The following is a 20,452-nucleotide window of genomic DNA, read 5'->3' as shown; positions in this document are numbered from 1 at the left end:
TGGCCACTTCTGGAATCTAGGCACAATCAAGACAAATAAGTTAACTTTTGCCATGAGTTTATCTTTTTAAAAATTATTTCTAGGATTGTTTTTCCTATGGAAATAAGCATCTAATCCAACTTTTCAGTTAGACCAATATAAGAAGGACTTTTGTTTATCTTTCTTTTAAAAATATTTTAATAGCAGATGGATTAGGATAAATCAGCTTTATAAAAGCACTGTTATGATTGCAAAGGTTTGTCACAACTCTTAAGATTATGAAAAATGAGTAAAGTAGAATTGTAGAGTCTTTTAAGAGAGAAATAATTTTTGTTAATTAGATTTAAATGTTTTCTCTAAATGTTTGGTTTTAGGATGCTAACCGACCCTCAACATCCCAGGCAGCTCGAACAGAAAGTCAAAGTCGGGAAAGAGATAGTAAACAGCGTCAAGACCTTGGTCCTGTGGGATTTCAGTGTGTTCAAGCTACAAATGGAAGTTTGAGTCCTACCAAGAAAAAAAGAATTCTGCAAGGACCACATGCCAAACCGTAAGTCATTTGTATTAAGCGTATACGTAGCATATTAATTTTTTTGGTTTGTTTCTACCCTATAAAATGAGTGATTATACTAGAAACTGTATTAGTTTTCTAGGGCTGCTGAAGTCCCAGATTAGGGTATCAGCAGGGTGGGTTCCTTCTGAGGGCTGTGATGAATAATCTGTTCCATGCCTCTTCCCTAGCTTCTGGTGCTTTACTGACAATCTTTGGCATTCCTTGGCTTATAGAAACATCACCCGTCTCTGCCTTCATCTTCATGTGGCGTTCTCCCTGTGTGCATGGCTGTATCCGAATTTCCCCTTTTTATAATGACACCAGGCATACAGGATTAGGGACACACTCTGGAGTACTGATCTACTCCAGTATGACCTCATCTTAACCAATTACATCTTCAATGAACTGTTTCCAAATAAGGTCACATTCTGAGGGTCATTGAAGATGTTATTAGTTACATATTGGTAGTCCTATTGGTATTTAGTGGAAATATAATTCAACCCCCGTCTGGCCTCTGACCCCTAGAAAATCATGTCCTTTTCACGTGCAAAATACATTCACCCTATCACATCATCCCCAAAAGTCTTAACCCATACCAACATCAACTCTAAGTCTAAAATCTCATCTGTTATATCATCTAAATCATGTATGGATGAGATGCAGGGTGATTCATCCTGGGGCAGAATTCTTTTCCATCTGAGAACCTGTGAAACTAGATATGTTATCTGTCCAGAGTACAACGATGGGACTGACATACGGTAGGGACTCCCATTCCAAAAGGGAGAAATTGGAAGGAAAAAGGGGTCAAAGGTCACAAGACAGTTCAAAACCTAGCAGGGCCAATTCCATTTGATTTTAAGTCTCCAGAATTATCTTTTCTGGCAGGATAATGTGTCCTCTGGGCCCATCAGAGTGGTGGCCTCACCCCTTGGCCCTGAGTGGTGGCCCTGCACTCTGGAACTGAGGAGATGGCCCTGCCTTCTGGAATTGAGAAGGTGCCCATGCCTTCTGGAATTGAAGAAATGGCCTCACCCTCAGGGTCATTCTTCCCTTTTCTTGAAGGATAACACATGATCACAGCTGGGTATCTCTGTTAGCTCGTTTCCTGACTATAGAATCTCAGAAGTTCAACAGTCTTCCTTCATTTTGTCCCACCCATGTCCCTTTCAGTCCAAACTAGCTGCGTGCATACTGAGATGGTTTATTGGATCCACAAGTCACAAGCTTAATCTCTTGGACAAATGGTTGTCCAGCAACACCCTTGGTGTTCTCTCCAGAGCAATCTTTCTCATTTTTTACAATATGGATAAGCTGAGAATTTTCCAAGTATTGAGGTTCCGGTACCTTTTTTCTCACAATTCCCTTTTCAACTTCTCTCTCCCCTCTTGTATTTTACTATAAGCAGCAAGGAGAGACCAGGCTGTGCCTTCAACACTACTTAGAAATCTCTTCGGTCAAATATGCAAGTTCGTCACATACAAGTTTACTTTCCATCCAGTATAACACAATTCAGCCAAGTCCTCTGCCACTTTATAACAAGGATCACGTTTCATCCAGTTTCCAATAGCGCATTCCTCATTTCTGAGACTTCACCAGAAGCACTTTTTACTTTCATATTTCTAGCAACATTATGTTCATGACAACAGATGTTTTCTCTAAGACAACAGAAGCTTTCTCGACAGCTCTTTTTTTCTTGCTGGGCCCTCAACAAATTCTCCGTCAAAATTTATATTTCTACCAACATTCTCTTCAAGGCAATATAGGCTTTTTCTGTTATGTGCTTCAGAACTCTTTCAACCTCTGCTTAATACCCGATTCCAAAGCCACTTCCACATTTTTAATTATTTGTTACAGCAGCATCCCGTTTCCTGGTGCCAAAATCTGTGCTAGTTTTCTAGGGCTGCTGTTGTGAAGTGCCGTAATCTGTATGGCGTAAACAACAGAAATTTATTGTCTCACAGTTCTGTAAGCTAGAAGTCCAAGATCAAGGTGTCAGCAGGGTAAATTCCTTTTACCTCTCCTCTAGCATCTGGTGGTTTGCTGGCAATCTTTACCATTCCTTGGCTTATAGAAACATCACCCCAATCTATGTCTGTGTCCAAATTCCCCTTTTTATGAGAACGTTAGTCAGATTGGGGGTCCACCCTACTCCAGTGTGATCTCATCTTCACTAAGTACATCTTCAGTGACTCTATATCCAAATGAGGTTGCATTCTAAGGTACTGGGGGTTAGGGCTTCAACATATGAATCGGGGCGGGGGGTGGGGGTGGGATACAATTCAACCCATAACAGAAACCCTCTTATCTGCCATGATCAGCATGGACTAATAGAAAAAGAGCTTAAAATGGATAATTAGAGAAAAATAAACATTTGTATTTTATTTTTTTTTTGAAAAATGAAGAAAGTGTGATATAATGTGGTATGTCTTTATAAAGATGTACACTCGTGTATCCACACGCAAACATGTATATGGGGATGTACAAACATAGGTGCAAACATATGTGCATACATGAAATAGAACAAAATGTTTTCTTTAGTAGAATTATAGTAACTTTTTGGTTATTTTTTTTAATTGCAGAAACTTTGGGTTATAACATTATATAGCTTTCGGATGTACATTGTAATATATTTTGAATTCTGTATAGATTACATCATGTTCACCACCCAAAAACTAATTATAGTCCATCCCCTCACATGTGAGCCTAATCACCACTTTTGTCCTCCCCCCCATCCCCCATGGTAACCACCAATCCATTCTCCATTGCTATGTGTTTGTTTGTCGTTGTTTTTATCTTCTGCTTATGAGTGAGATCATACGGTGTTTGACGTTCTCCCTCTGACTTATTTCACTCAGCATAATACCCTCAAGGACATCCATGTTGTCGCAGATGATCGGATTTCATCATTTCTTATGGCTGAGTATTAGTCCATCGTGTATAAATACCACATCTTCTTTATCCATTTGTCCCTTGATGGGCACCTAGGTTGCTTCCAAGTCTTGGCTATTGTGTATAATGCTGCAATGAACATAGGGGTGCAAGTATCTTTATGCCTTTGCATTTTCAAGTTCTTTAGATAAATACCCCAGAGTGGGATAGCTGGATCATATGGTAGTTCTATTCTTAATTTTCTGAGTATTTTGTTATTTAAGCATTTTACTTCAATTTAAAATACTATAGCTTACATTCGTTCACCAATTGTTTCAGCGTGGATCTTTCCTACATAACCTCATTCATTATGAATTGTATATGATTAACAGTTTTGGTTTCTTTAAAGAAGCAGGAAAAGTGGGATTCTAATAAAGCAGTTGGAACACAGAATCATTTTAGATTTTAAGATTTTTTGAAACTCTGATCTTTTATAGTAGCTGTGCTCACTTGAGTAGCAGTTTTTAGTTGTATGTTGAGCTTATGTATCCAGTAACCTTGATAAATTCACTTATTAATTCTAAGTTTGTAGGGGTTTTTTAAATTTTCTCTGTGCAAATCATGTAACCTGCAAATACCTGTAGTTTCTTTCTTTCTTTTCAATCATTTTGCTTTTTATTTCTTTTTCTTGAATTAGTGTACTGGTTAGGATCTCCGGCACAATGTTGAATAGAATTGGTGGTAGACACCATTTATGTCTCATTTCCTTCTTTTTTTTAGTGGTCTAAGGACAATTTTTAAAAATTTTTTCACAGCTTTATTGAGATATAATTGACATATAACATGGTGTAAGTTTAAGATGTACATCATGATGAATTCATACGTGTATATATAGCAAAATGACTACCACAATAAGATTAGTTAACACATCATCACCTCACATAACTAATATTTTTTCTTAGTGGGAACATTTAATATTTATTCTCAGCAACTTTTAAGTATATAATACAGTACTGTTAACTATAGTTACCATGCTGTATGTTAGATCCCCAGAACTTGTTGTTCTTATTACTGGAAGTTTATACCCTTTGACCAGCATCTCCCCATTTCCTCCACCCCTCAGCCCCTGGCAACTACCATTCTCCTTTCTGTTTCTATAAGTTTGGCTTTATGTCTAAATTTCCTGATCTCAGAAGAAAAGTTCTCAAGATTTCACCATTGAGAAATTTGGTGAATAATTTTTATCATATTAAGGAAGTTTCCTTCTGATCTTAGCTTGCTAAATTTTTCTCGTGAATGTGAGCTGAATTTTGTCAGATGTTTACACCGAATCTATTGATCTGTTGAATTTTCCTTATTTTATTTTCATGTGGTAAGTAAATTGATTAATTTCTTGAATGTTGAATCACTCAAGCGTTCCTAGAATGAGTGTTATTACTTTCTTAAAATGTTTGGAATGGATGTCCAGTGAAACCACCTGAGTCTGAGGTTTTCTTTTGGAGACGGTTTTGACTAATGTTTTAATAGATTTTAGAATATTCATATTTTCTATTTCTTCCTTTGTTTGTTTTATTTTCCAAAGAATTTGACATTTACCTCTAAATTGTAAAAATTTTTAGTATAATATTGTTTGTAATATCTTCTTATTATATTTCTGTACAATCTATAGTAATGTCCTATTTTCAACTCCTGATACTTGTAATTTGTGTTTTCTGGGGTTTCTTTCTGGAATCAGTCTTGCTGTTCTTTTTCTAGCTCCTTGAGCTGGATACTTAAATCACTGATTTTTGGTCCTTTTCTAATATACACATATAATGCTATACATTTCTGTATAAGCACTGCTTTAGCTACCTCCTACTTCATTCTTCGTCAGTTAAAAACATTTTTTATGGCTGAATAGTATTCCATTGCATATATACACCATATCTTTATCCAGTCATCAGTTGATGGGCACTTAGGTTGCTTCCACATCTTGGCTATTGTAAATAATGCTGCAATGAACATAGGGGTGCATGGGACTTTTGGAATTGCTGACTTCAAGCTCTTTGGATAGATATCCAGTAGTGGGATGGCTGGATCATATGGTATTTCTATTTTTTTAATTTTTTGAGAAATCTCTGTACTGTTTCCATAGTGGCTGCATCAGTTTGCATTCTCACCAGCAGTGTATGAGGGATCCTTTTTCTCCACAACCTCTCCAACACTTGTTACTTTTTGTTTTGGTTATTTTTGCCATTCTAATGGATGTGGGGTGATATCTTAGTGTAGTTTTGATTTGCAAAATAAAATCGTCCCATTCACAACAACATGGATGGACCTTGAGTGAATTATGTTAAGTGAAATAAGACAGACAGAGAAGGACAATCTCTGTCTGACTCCACTCATATGAGGAATTTAAACATGTGGACAAAAAGAACAGATTAGTGGCTACCAGGGGAAAGAGGGGGCTGGGGGGTGGGCATAAAGGGTGAAGGGGTACACCTATGACACGAATGATAAACAATAATGTACAACTGAAATTTCACAAGATTGTAAACTGTCATAAACTCAATAAAAATTAACTTAAAAATTTTTTTTAGAGTTCAGAGTTCAGCATGATTCTTCTTTGATTCATGACTTATTGGCAAGTGTATAGTTTAATTTCCAGTCACTTGAAGTTGCATATTTCAGCTTATCTCCTCTCTGGAAAGAGAAAATATTCTGAATAATTTTCATTCGTTGAAATATGTTGAAAGGCATTCCTTAAGTTGGACATATGTCAATTTTGGTAAATGCTTCTTATGCACCTGAAAATAAGGTGAATTCTGTCATTGTTGAGTGCAATGTTCTATATATGTTAATTAGGTCCAAGTGTGTTAATTGTGTTGATCATATCTTTTACTGATTTTTTTGTCTGCTTTTTCCCTCAGCTAATTGAAATAGGTGTGTTAACATCTTCCACTATGATGGAAGATTTATTTCTCCTTTTCTTTCAATTTTTGCTTCATATATGTTGAAGTACTATTACTGCATACATATAGATTTAGGATTCTGATATCTTCCTGATAGATTGACCCCTTTGTTATTATGAAATTTTCTTCTTTGTCTCTCACAATGTTTTCTGCCTTAAAGTCTACTTTGCCTAGTCCTAATATATCTGTACCAATTTTCTTTTGATTAGGTCTTGCATGGTATATATATTCAATCCCGTTTACTTTGAATGCATCTATGTCCTCATATTAAGGTTGTTTCTTTTAAGCAGCAAAAAGTTGTTAGTTTTTGTGATCTAATGTGATAATCTTAGTCTTTTATTTAGAGTATTTATTCCATTCACTTTTAATGGAATTAATGATATATTTGGGTTTATATCAATCTTCATACTGTTTGCTTAATCAAATAATTTTAATTGTTCAATTTCCCCTCTTTTATTTTGATAGTTACGTATTCGTTAGTGGTTACTCTATAAATTACAAACTGAACACTCGTCTTATTGTTGTTAAATACAAATTATTTTACATTTTCCTGATAATGCTAGAACCTTAGAACACTTCAGCTTCATTTATCCCCATTTTCATTATTTTTGTCTTGCATTTTAATTCTCTATAAATGTTAAATTCCATGAGACATTATTAGTATTGTCTTTCTTATATGGTTAGCATTCATTTATATTTATCCACATTTTTTTTAGATTCTCTTCATTCCTACCTGTATTTCCATCCTCTCTGGGATCATTTTCCTTCTGACTGAAGAATTCCTCTCAGCATTTATATCAGTGCAACTTGCTGATGATATATTCTCCAGTTTTGTTTGTCTAAAAACATCTTTATTTCACCTTTATTTATAAAGGACGTTTTCACTTGGTTGCAGGATTTTTTAAATGTCTAATTCTACTGTTTTATTGCTTTCATTGTTTTGTTAAGAAGTCAGGCAAATTTCTTATACTTGCTCCTTCAAAGATATTGCATCCTTTTTCTCGAAATACTTTTTGAGATTTTTGTCTTTGATTTTCAACAGTTTAAATGTCATGTGCCAAGGAGTGGTTGTATTTGTTGTATACTGCTTTGAGATCACTCAGCTTCTTGAATATATGGATTGATGTCTTTCATTAGTTTTGGAAAACTACCTACCATTATCTCTTCAAATAGCCTTTCTGCCCCATTGTTTCCTCTCTTTCTATGATTCCAGTTTCATATATGTTAGCACTTCTAACTGTGACTCACAGGTTTCTTACACTGTGTTTTTTTGCTCATATACATATTTAATTCTTTTTTTTTTGATTTTGTGCTTCAGTTTGGACGTTTTCTATTGACCTATCTCTCTATTTACTCTTTTACTGTGTCCAGTCTGCTATTAAACCTACCAGCTGAGGTCACTGAGTTATTGTTCTGTTTCCACCCCAATTAGCTGTACTGCAATTCAGTTCTGACACTGACTATTCAGAGTTAGCATCAGACTCTACAGGTTTAAGGACTCAGTTGTCCACCAGACTGCCCTTACTTCAGATGCTAGCCACACTTCAGCTGATCACCAGGCCACCCACGCTTCTAACCAACTGGCTACAAATTCAGGAGTTCCCATGACCCCCTCAGAGTCAGTAGTTCACTAGAATGATACACAGAACTCAGAAAAGCACTATGCTTACAAACACAGTTTTATTATAAAGGATACAGATCAGGAAAAGCCAAATGAAGAGACAGAATGGAGTCTGAGAGGGAACACAGAACTTCTGTGCCCTCTCCTCATGGAATCCAGGCATATCACGCTGTTGGCACATCAACGTGTTCACCAACCACGAAGCTCCACCAAGCCTTGATGTTCAGAGTTTTCAGGAATCTCATTACTTAAGCACAATTGATTAAATCATTGGCCTTGTGATTGAACTTGATCTTCAGCCCCCTCCCCTCTGTGGGGGTGGCCTGTCCCAGTGTTCCAACTTTTGAATCATATGCTTGGTCTTTCTGGTAACAGTCCCCATCTTCAAGCTATCTAGTGGCTCATCATCAGTCACCTAATTAGCATAAAAAAGACACTCCTATATCTAAGGAAATTCTAAGGGTTTTTGAAGCTCTGTGCTAGGAACCAGGGACAAAGACCAGATATATTCTTTATTTTACCACAGTTCTTAAGTTCAGCTATTCTGATTTTCAGTTCTAGAAAGCCCATTTGTTCTTTTTTTAGATGTTCTCTTTTGAGATTTTGTATCTGCTTTGTTCATCTTTTCCTCTGTTTCTTAAACATATTAATCATTGTATTTTAAATTCTGGCTTGCTAACTGCAATGTCTGGGTCACCTGTTAGTTTGCTTCTATTGGTACCATAATAGTAAACATGACCATTTAAGAGCTTGTATCAACCAGCATTTTAATCCAAATGGTAGATAGTGCTCTCTGTTAGATATTAAATGTAGTCAAAATCCATCAACTCATTCAAAAGTTAGCACTGAGAAATAAAATATATTAAATGAGATGTTATAACTTCTTCATTTCATTCTGTTGATAATATTTACTCCATAAAGAGAGAAAGTGAACCATACCACTTAAATAAATCCTTAAAAATCATTTTCAGTGTCTCCTCCTAAGAAAAGCAGAAGGGGCACCATAGGAAAGATTTTTAAATAATGGTTGTTGCCTGAAAAGCATTTACTAGTTTGAATTAATGATCATAAAAGACTTTAGCATTTTTTGATCATTATAAATTATTTCTAATTTGCTTATATTAGCAACTTCTCAAAAGAATTTTCTGTTTTTCTTAGGCAGAAAGCACTGAAAATATTCTTTCAGTTAATTGTATACAACATTTCAATGTACAGTGCAAGATTACTTACGTTACCTCCTTTGATCCTCAACATCTGCATGAGGGAGGCACAGGATAATTACCTCAATTTTATAGATGCTGAATCTGAGACTCAGAAAGAATAAATATAGGATTTATATATGTTTGTATGTATATTAAGTACTTTTAATTTCTCTGCATGAAAGACATTTTAGGGGCTGGCCCCGTGGCCGAGTGGTTACGTTTGCGTGCTCCGCTGCAGGTGGCCCAGTGTTTCGTTGGTTCGAATCCTGGGCGTGGACATGGCACTGCTCACCAAACCATGCTGAGGCAGCATCCCATGTACCACAACTAGAAGGACCAACAACGAAGAATATACAACTATGTACCGGGGGGCTTTGGGGAGAAAAAGGAAAAAAAATAAAATCTTAAAAAAAAAAAGAAAGACATTTTATAAGACTATAGTAATATTAATTATAATCCTGTTATATAGATAAGGGAGCAGGATACTATAGAATCTATATGACTTTTATCTAAGGTCAATAAGTTGGTGAAAGGGGCAAGGTTAGAGTATAACTTACATCCTCTGACATAATTTTTATAATATTCTGCCACTACCCACCATATGCATCTTTATTGTCTCTTCCTTTAGCCCTCTTTTTCCTTTCTTTCCTTTTATACTTCTTATTTTTTCATTTTTCATCTCTCTTTTTTCAATTTGTTCAGTTAATACCCACAGACATTGTATACCTTCACTTCTATCAGTTAGCCCTTCAACTTTAAGACATTTAGGTCTTACAAATGCGTAATTATGTATTCCAGTAAAAATCTTCTAAGCCACTTTTTAAGAATTCTGTACAATATAATGGTGCTGTTAGAGTTTGGAAAACTATTTCTCCTAATCTATTCAGATGAAAATTTATTCAATTTATTCTTCTAATTTCAGATGAAAACAATCACTTTATAATTACATGTCTTAAAAAGTATATACATTCTGTTTAAGGATCTCAGAATACACAGAATTTAACTATTTTTTAGTTATTTAGATTTCTCTCAAAGTTGATGTTTTCAAGTTTACTAATTTCTGAAAAAAGTTAAAATTACAACTATAAAGTATGTTTTTATTTGCTGGAGTCTTGTAGTTAAATGAATGCATGCTTCCTTCATGAAAGTTACTTTTTAGTTCACTAGTAAAATGAAGAATATTACTTTGAGACAAATTCATTGATAAAATAAGTTGAGCAATATTATGTGGCATTTTACAATATGACATTTCAGTTTTACTTTATGCTTTTAGTTTCAGAAATCCAACCAATAGGAAAAAGTCATCACAGAAATATGCTAAAAGCACATCAGATGGAAATCATTCCTTATAAAAGCAGACTTCTCCTTGGCTTCGAAATAAGATGGTTCCCTTTCCCTCCGTTCATGTCAGTTCAATAAACAGTTGTTGAGGAGATATTATGTGGAGATACAAAAACAAAATAGAATCTGTACTTTTGTAGAGCTTATACCAGAGCTTATAGCAGGATCTTTCGGAAGAGACAGACTGATAAGCCTGTAATTTTCAATGCAGTGTGATGAATGCTATGATAGAAATATATGCATGTTGCTATGACAGCATATACAAGAAGCCCTGAGCCTTACTAGAGATCAAGGATGGCTGCTTATAGGAAATAATGCCTGTGTTAACTTTTGAAGGATGAATAACAGTTAACCAGGCAAAGGAAAGGGGACATAAAAGTTGTTCCAGGCAGAAGGAAAAGCATGAAGCTTGAGGCTTATAGAAAACTGAAATGAGGTTTGTGAGTTAGGCCAGATAGTTTTCCAGAATATTTAAACAAAGCAAACATTAACTAGGCCATTGAACTAATTTTTGAATTATTATCGTAGATAATGAAATAGGTATATCCATCTTTAGTTGACATTTAATACCGTTGAGTGCTTCCTTTTGTGGAATACTCCTTAAAAGAACATTTAAATCTATTGCAGTATTTAAATTATGTTATGTATGGATATGTGTTCATAGTTTGAAGGTAATTTCTTTAAATTTTTAATGCCTTACTTTAAGAAACTAAACCTATATATTTTCTAAATTTATTGAATTAGGATAAATCTTGAATGTAACCAATTAATTTTTTTCCATTCAAGTCTCTTTTTATAACTATTGACTATCCTTTTTTCATCTTTTCTAGATTTCCTGTACCTCAGCCAGAAACTTCTGCACAAAAAAAAGAAAATAACCTGGGCATGGCAAGCACTGTCCAACGTATGTTGCTTTATTATTATTATTTATGAAATCTTTATGGAACACTATTATATATAGATTACTGTTTCATTTGATTCTGCTTTTTTGAGTCCTGCCTGCCACTAGCATAATATAAGTACTTTAAATAGATATATAGCTAGTTATTTTTGTCTCTGGTTTTCATTTAAATTAGCTTAGGTCCTTGTCAAAAAGTACTGTCTAAGTACAACTTTAGAACAATTTGGTATCATCACCAAAGTGAAAGTAAATATAACCAAACTTACATTTATCAATTTGTTTCTTTGATAGTATATCCCTTCAAATACACTAGGTTTAATTATCAGAAGAATAATTAAGTAGGGAGTTTAATTTTATTTGACAATAAATATAGGTAAAGCTTAAAAAATAGTTTTAGTTCCTTTCTTTGCTACTGGGTTTATTTTGGGTTCAATTTTGAATTTTGGGATTATTTCTGAAGTGATTTCATAACATAATTTAGTTGTAAGAGGATATCCTTAGAGTGATTTGGTTTAAATTCAGTCTCATAAGGGATCATGTCTCTGGACTAAACATTTAACACTTTATTTCCTTCTTACTTTATGAGTTATTCTTATTTTGGATTGACCTCTAGTCAGTTTCAGATTAAGAACCCACAAAAGGGTCCTGGAGTCTGCACCTCCCCCCCAAAAAAAAGTAAAACAAAAAATAAGGGGAAAATCATTATAATATAAATATATAACCAAGCTCAAAACAAGAATGAAAAATCCATAGGGGCCAGAAACAAAAGAATTTAAATTTAGTAGTGAGTAGGAACTAAAACTAAAACTCTGTTCATGGGCATTTCAGAACTAGATAGGGGCCTAAATGACTATAGGCTAAGAAGAAATAACCACATGGAAGGGAGAATCCAGACCACCGGCCTCCTGCATGTGATGTAGAACTAACATAAAGTTGCAACAGTGTGAATGGCCAGAGAAATTATGCTCATCAGTATAGGCAAGTATCAAGGAGCTTTCTATATCCCCTGGTCAATGGGTAGGAAAAAGTCACCTGAGAGAAACTAGAAGGCCAGGACAATACAGCATGGAGGTGTGGTCACAGTTCAAATGACTGAAATGGTGAGAACTCTGAGCTAAAAAATTAACACTAATATCTGGTCCAAAATCAGTGAAACCCCTAATGTCTTGACAAAGGTAAGTGTGAAACTGCCTTAAGGAGAGGCTTCTCATAACCTAGAGTGTTTGGGACTCCCATAGAAAACATCTACTCGAAAATGAATTCATGGTCAAAAAAATTACAAACTTCCCAACGAAATGAACTGCTTTGAGGCAATGTGATCAGATGTAATATGTGGGAAAATTTATACCCCAGGAACTAGAAATACTAGACCAATCAGAAAGAGGCTTTAAAATAAATATGTGTTTAAAAAGTTAGATGAATTGAATAGAAGCTGTAAGTCAGGAATAGATCAATATGAAAAAGGACTGGCATATTTGAAAACAATATATATACGATGGGGTTGAAGAATAAGAAAATGCAGATGAAGAGAGAATTAGTGCGTTTGGAAGATTGATTCAGAGGAAATCACACCAGAGATTGGTAAAGAGATTGGAAAGGTAAAAGAGAAGTTGAGAGACATGGTAGATAGGGTGAGAAGCTCCAATTCGTATGTAATATAAGTTTTAAAAGGACAGAATAGAGATAGTCAGGAAGAAGCAATATCTGAAGAAGTACTTTTTCAAATTTAAAGATATATATAAATCCTTATGTTGAAGGATCACAGTGAATCCTGAGCAGAAAAATTAAATAAATCTATATCATAGTGAACCTGCAGAGCATAAGATAGTAGATATCTTAAAAACTACCAGAGAGAAAACGTGTATCTATCCTTAAAGGAAATATAATTAGATGAAGATTTCTTATCAACAATAATAGATGCCTTAGACAATGGAATAATGTCTTCAAAGTGTTGAACCTAGAAAAGTGTTCTAACCTAGAATTCTATGTCTAAGTAGACAAACTGTAAGAGTGAAGTGAAATAAATACGTTTTTAGATATTCAAAGACTGTGAGAGTTATTACTCATAGCATCTCAATGAATGAGTTACTAAAGAATTCTGAAAGAAGGAAAATGAAACCAAAAGGAAGTAGCAGAATGCAGCAATAAATGGTGAACAAAGCAGTTGGTAAAAGATTGGTAAATATAAATAAACTCAGTCAGTAAAAATTAATAACTATGGTAATAATTTAATGAGATTTGAAATAAAATGAAACTAAAGTACTATTTTTAAGATGGGTAGGAAGATGAGAATTAAAGCACTCTGAGATCATTGTATATGGAGAAAGGTAGAAACTGATGAACTGTAGACTTCATAAATTTAAACATGAAATTAAAAAATTTTTGAGTGCATACTGCAAGAATAGGTATACAAGGCATAACTTCCAAAACAGCACAGAAAAAAACAATGAATTATCAAAAGTCCAGTGGAAGGCAGAGAAAAAGGGAAAAAAGCAAAGAAAGTAGCATGATTAAGAGAAAACACAAAGTAAAATGACTGAAATAATTCCAAATACATCACCAATTCCAATAAGTGTAAACATGTTAAATTTTCAGATATCCATTTTAAAAATTATTCTAGTTATATGTTGCATGTAAGAGACACACTTAAAGTTATATAAAAAGGTTGAAAATAAAGAAATGGCAAAAGATATACCTGACATATACGAAACAAAGAAAAGGTGGTATAGCAATATTAATATGAGATAAATATAACTTAAGGCCAAAACTTTAAGTAAAGATAAAGAGAGCAATATAGAATGATAAAAATGACATTCCAACAAGAAGATAACAACAAACATGAGAGTATATACATCTAATAATATAACCTCAGAAATGTAAATAGATTTAAAAGATAGCAGTTGACAAACTTACGTAGTACACTCCTAGAACAAGAAGATGAAAAGTTATTACACAAGCACACATATATTGATGAAAAACAATGATAAAAGTAATCTTGAAAGAAGCCAGAGAAAAGAAAAAAAAGACACGTTACATGTGCAGAAACAAAGACAGGCATAACAACAGATTTCTCTTGAGAAGATATGTAATCCAAAAGACAATGAAAAGAAAAAACCTGTAAACCTAGAGTTCTGTGCACAGTGAATATATCTTTGAAACATAGAGAAAAGAAAGAACAAAAGATGCTGAGAGAATCCATCACCACCAGACGTACACAATGAAAAATAACAAAGGAAGATCTTCAGGCAGAAAAATTAGAATACCAGATGGAAATTTAGATCTAAATAAAGGAAGCTAAAGCACCAGAAATAGTAAATGTGTGGGTAGAATAAAGTATATTTTCTCAATTTTAATCTCTTTTAGATCAAAAATAATAAAAATTTATTGTGCAGTTTGTAATTTATGTAGAAGTAAAATGTATGACAAGAATAGTACAAAGATAGGAGGTCATATGGAAATAACACTGTTGTAAATTTCTTACGCTATATATGTAAAGTGGCATGACATCATTTGAGTATAGACCATAATAAATTAAGTTGTATATTATAAACCGTAGAGCAACCACTAAAAAAAGCACAGCTAATAAGTCAATGGTAGAGCTAAGTGGAATTATTCTCAAAAGTACCCAATCCAAGAGAAGGTAAGACGAGAAAAAGGGGAACAAAGAACAAAGGAGTCAAATAAAAAAATAGCAAATTCAAGGCCTATCATATTATTAATTATGTTAAAGTAAATAGTATAGACACCCCTATAAAAAAGCAAAGATTTTCATATTGGATAGAAAGAAAGACCCAAGTATATATGATCTAAAAGAAGCCCACTTTAAATTTAAAGACACAATATAGAAGATGGAAAATTATAGGGGCTGGCTCCGTGGCCGAGTGGTTAAGTTCGAGCACTTCGCTGTGGCGGCCCAGGCTTCAGATCCTGGGTGTGGACATGGCACCACTCGTCAGGCCACGTTGTGGTGGCGTCCCACATCCCACAACTAGAAGGACCTGCAACTAAGATATACAACTATGTACCGGGGAGGCAGGGCGAGGGGGGTGGGAAATAAAGCAGAAAAAAAGATTGGCAACAGTTGTTAGCCCAGGTACCAATCTTTTAAAAAAAAAAAATTATATAGCATGCAAAAGAAAGTTGGAGTAGCTATACTTATATCATAAAAGTAGATTTCAGACCAAAGAATAAAGACAAATATTACATTATATACAATTCTCCAAAAAAAATAACAATCCTAAATGTGTAGGCATCTAACAATAAAGTTTCAAACTACGTGAAAATTGATAGAATTGAATGTAGACATGGACAAATTCACAATTATAGTTGAAGATTTCAATACCTTTTTCTCAACAATTGATAGGAAAAACTAGACAGAAAATCAGTAAGGATATAGAAGACAATGGCAACACTCTCAACCAATTTGACCTTATTATTCTTTATAGAATACTCTACCTAACAATGGCAGAGTACATATTCTTTTCAAATACACACAGAAAATTTATCAAGATAGACCATATTATGTCCATAAAACAAGTCTCAATAAGTTAAAAAACCTAAGGGATAAAAGTAAACCCAAATGAACCAGAGGGAAGGAAATTGTATGTCATCAATTCCAAGATATCCATTTTTGCATATTTTAACATCCCTGGAATTAGGACATGTATTCCAAAATGAATTGTATATCATGATTTAATTGGCACTGTATTTTTTCTTAGTGGCACGTAAAATAATGACTTGTTTTACAATTTACAGCATTCTAGATTCAATAAAATATGAGAATAAAATTAAAAACAGAAATTAGTGAAATAGTAAAACAAAAAAATAGAGAATAGCAAAGCCTAAAGTCAGTTCTTTTATTTTTTTTTTTGAAAGATTTTATTTCCTTTTTCTCCCCAAAGCCCCCCAGTACATAGTTGTATATTCTTAGTTGTGGGTCCTTCTAGTTGTGGCATGTGGGACGCTGTCTCAGCATGGCTTGATGAGCGGTGCCATGTCCATGCCCAGGATTCGAACCGGTGAAACCGTGGGATGCCGAAGTGGAGCACAGGAACTTAACCACTCGGCCATGGGGCCAGCCCCTAAAGTCAGTTCTTTTAAAAGACTTACACAATAGAGAAACCTCTAGCTACACTGACCAAGAATAAAAGAGAAAACTACAAATAAACAGTTGTAAAAATGAAAGAGTATAAAACAATGATGTAATCATCATTTTAAAAATCACGAGAGTATTATAATAGCTTTTTTGCGTATTTTTAAAAAATCTAAAGCCAAACTCTTTATTGTTCATAGATACATATATCGGAATCTACCCTGGATTGGAAAGATACATAGCTAATTTATGATATTAGTTGCCTCTAGGGAAGGAAGAAAGGGGAAAGTGACCAGGAAGAGTTTAAAAAGGCTATTTAAATCTCATCTTCAATGTTCTATTTATTTTATTAATATTTTATATGAAGCATTCTGATATCAGCAAACCAAATGCAAATAATTTACGAAACAATGGGAGGAATTTGAACAAAATATTTGATAATATTTAAAATTATTTTAAATTATTACTAATAATTTTGTTTTTATCTTTTTTAGAAAGTGTTTATCTTTTAAAGATGCATATTAAAATATTACAGATAAAATGATATCTCAAGGATTTGCTCTAAAATAAAACAGTTGGGATTAGCATAGGGAATAGGTAAAAGAATGTTGGCCATGTGATGATAAATGTTAAAAGTAGATAATAGATATGTGGGAGTTCGTTGTACTCTCCTGTCTACTTTTGTATGTTTTAAAATTTCCACAATAAGAAAGTTTAAAACATGAAAATATTTGAAGCAAAGATGGCAAAATATAAATCTGAAAATGTGTAATTTTGGGTATTGGGTATACTGGTATTTACTATGCTATGCTTTGTATTTTTCCAATTTTTCTATCTTAAAAAAAGAAAGAGAAAATGTAAGTTTAAAACACTATAGTGTACAGGTGATACCTCAGCTAATTCTTAGAAGATGAGTAGAGTTTTGACAAATTAGCCAAGTGTATATAGGCAGAGAACAGTTTTAGCACAAGTACAAAGATAAGAAATTTCGTGGAAACCTCAAGGAACTACCAACTGTTTTGGTGTTGCTGGAGCAAAAAGAGTGAGACAGGGAGAAGTCTAATGGCTGAAGAAATAGATTAAAGGTTGACATCAGTAGAGGACCTAGTATACCATATGAAGGAACATGGACTTTATTTTCTAGACATTAAGGGAGAGATTTTGGAAGATATTAAGCAGTGGTGTGGCATAATTTGATTGGCATTTTAATAGCTCATTCTGACAGCTATTTGGAGGGCAGGTTTAAGGAAAACGACTTTAGAATCAGAGAAGCCAATGAATGATAATGAAGGCCAGGAATAGAGCAGTGGTAATCAAAGGAAAAAAGTAGAAGAAGAGATTAAAGAAAATTTTGAAAATATAATCAACCATATCTGGATATTAATTAAAATGGAGTAGGGAAATGAGAAGAGTCAAGGATGACTCATCTACCTACTCCTTGTCTCTATTCAGCCGACTCAGTATTCTAGTTGGGGTTGACAATTGTATTAATTTGCTAGGGTTCCCATAAAATACCAGAGACTGGGTGGCTTAAACAAAATTAGTGTATTTTCTTACAGTCCTGGAGGCTAGGAGGCCAAGATCAAGGTGTCAGCAGGTTTGGGTTTTTCCTGAGGCCTCTCTCCTTGGCCTGCAGATGGCCATCTTTTCTTGCTGTGTCCTCACATGGTTTTTTATCTGTGCATGCATGCCCCTGGTGTTTTAATATGCTAAGAGAGTAGATTTCAGGTGCTCTCATCACAAAAGAAATGGTAACTGTAGAGGAAATGATATGTTAATTAGCTTGACTGTAGTAGTCATTTCACTATGTATATGTATACAAATCATCATGTTGTAAAACTTAAATATATACAGTTTTTTATTTAAAAAATAAAATGTTAAGAAATGGAAACTGAAAAAAAGAGAATGAATAGACTAGCTGTAGATGGAGAGAAAATATTCTCAAGATATATATCTGACAAAGGACTGGTATCCAAGACATAATGAACTCCTAATATTCAAAAATAAAATTGCAAACTAACCCAATTAAGCATGGACAAAAGATTTGAACAGACATTCACAAAACAGATTTATGAATGGCCAGAAGAGATACGAAAATGTAATCAACATCATTAGTCATCAAAAGAATGCGAATTAGTATTACAATGAGATACCACTACATGCCCACCAGAATGGCTAACATTCAAAAATCTCGTGTAATACCAAGTGTTTGTGAGGATGTAGAGCAACTTGAAGTCTTATACACTATTGGTGTGAATGTAAAATGATACAACCACATTGGACAAAACTCTGGCTGTCAGTTGTAAAACTAAATGTACAGCTATCTGATGGCCCAGAAATTCTGCTCCAAGAGATCTCTATATTCACAAAATACTTATAAAGAATGTTTATAGTAGCTTTATTTATAATAGCCCAAACTGAAAATAGCCCAGTTGTTCATCAATGGGAGAATGAATAAACACACTGTGGTATATTCATGAAATGGGATACTATTCATCGATAAAAAGGAACAAACTACTGATAACATGTAACAGAATAGACGAAACTCCAAAATATTATGCACAGTGAAATAAATATTACACAATAGAGTGCATACTGTATGAATTCATTTATATTAACATCCAGAACAAGAAAAACTAATCTGTGGTGAAGAAATCAGAACAGTAGTTCCCTGAGGGTAGGTGTTGATGCAAGGGTGGGGATTGACTGGGAAAGGGCACAAGGAAATTTTTGAGTGATGGCAATGCTCTATATATTGAGAGGGGTTTTGGTTACCTAACTATACATTTTTTAAGTACACATATGTAAGATTTGTGCATTTCATTGTAAAGTTTATATGAAAATATTTTAAACAAATATTAAACTCTGGGTAATTAAATGCATGCTGAAGTATTTATCAAAAAGTGAACAGAGGTCTGCAATTTATTTGAAAAGAATGCAAATAAAATGGATTAATAGATGGTTAGAAAGATGGACATAGCACGTGCATCAAAATGAGAGAATCTAGGTGGTGGATATATGGTGTTCATTGTAAAATTTTAAAAATTTTGTGGTATGTTTGAAATTTCTCATAATAAATTGATGGGGAAAATACAGTATGAAAGAAATTCTTTTGCAAAGAAAAAAAGGAACACATGGATAATACACCCATGTTACGCCTCACCCAGAACTGTTGTTGGCTCACTAGTGGGTGAGGCAAGCCTCCGGTGTGGCTTGCTGTGCACCTGAGGGCATGGCTGTTGCTAGCTCTCTCTTGAGTAGGGCAGGCCTCTGGCACAGGCTGGCTGTGTAGCCTGGGGATGCACAACTGCCTGGGCACACTGTTGGGTGAGGAAGCTCCCCACCCCCCATCCCCTGCAGGGAGTCACACGACCCTTTCAGGTGTTGGTGGGTGGGTCAGATCACAGGGATACTTTTGAATGCACTAATTTCCCAACAAAGCTCTCTCCCTGGCTTTTCCTATGTGGCCTTAGGCAGTTTATGTCTCAACTGTAATCTGCCCCGGGTGTCTACAGGTTGTCCACCTTCTAATGATTTCCAGCAATACCCACTGTTTTTCCATCCTGAGTGAGTTCCAAGTTAGGTGAAACAGAGATAAGAGTCTTGTATCAATCAGCCCTTCAAGAAGCCTCCAGACAAGTTAGAACAGATCCACACAATAATTTGTGAATAAGATCTGCTCTGTTCCCTCTGGAACCACGGATCAGGGTCCTACATTTGGAATTCAGGTTGCCCTCTTCAAGACTGCTCTTCTGCCAAGGAGGGGGTGGGACAAGGGCAAGTGAAAATGCCACAAAGCTTTCCTACTATAAGTTGTTTTTTCTTGATTCAGCGTTTGCTGTGTTACTGAAACCTTTGATTGTTTTCTAGATTTCTGACAGTTCTGACAGATACTCCTTATTTTTCAGTGTTTCTATGGAGGAATGGAAGCTTTGAGCTGCCTA

At 34.5% G+C, this 20,452-nt stretch overlaps 1 protein-coding gene across 1 annotated transcript in view; it reads left to right on the top strand.

Moving 5' to 3' along the window:
• RADX (RPA1 related single stranded DNA binding protein, X-linked) overlaps positions 1-20,452 on the top strand; it is a 67,857-nt gene that overhangs the window by 23,853 nt on the left and 23,552 nt on the right. The window contains exons 10-11 of the mRNA XM_046673769.1: positions 354-529; positions 11,346-11,419. Coding sequence (XP_046529725.1) covers positions 354-529; positions 11,346-11,419 — 250 coding nt within the window. The remainder of the gene's footprint in view (positions 1-353; positions 530-11,345; positions 11,420-20,452) is intronic.

The sequence above is a fragment of the Equus quagga genome, chromosome 10 (assembly GCF_021613505.1).
Source record: "Equus quagga isolate Etosha38 chromosome 10, UCLA_HA_Equagga_1.0, whole genome shotgun sequence".
In the NCBI taxonomy this organism is placed as follows: Eukaryota; Metazoa; Chordata; class Mammalia; order Perissodactyla; family Equidae; genus Equus; species Equus quagga.
Note: the sequence above shows the minus strand (reverse complement) of the source record. Positions and strands in the feature narration are given on the sequence as shown.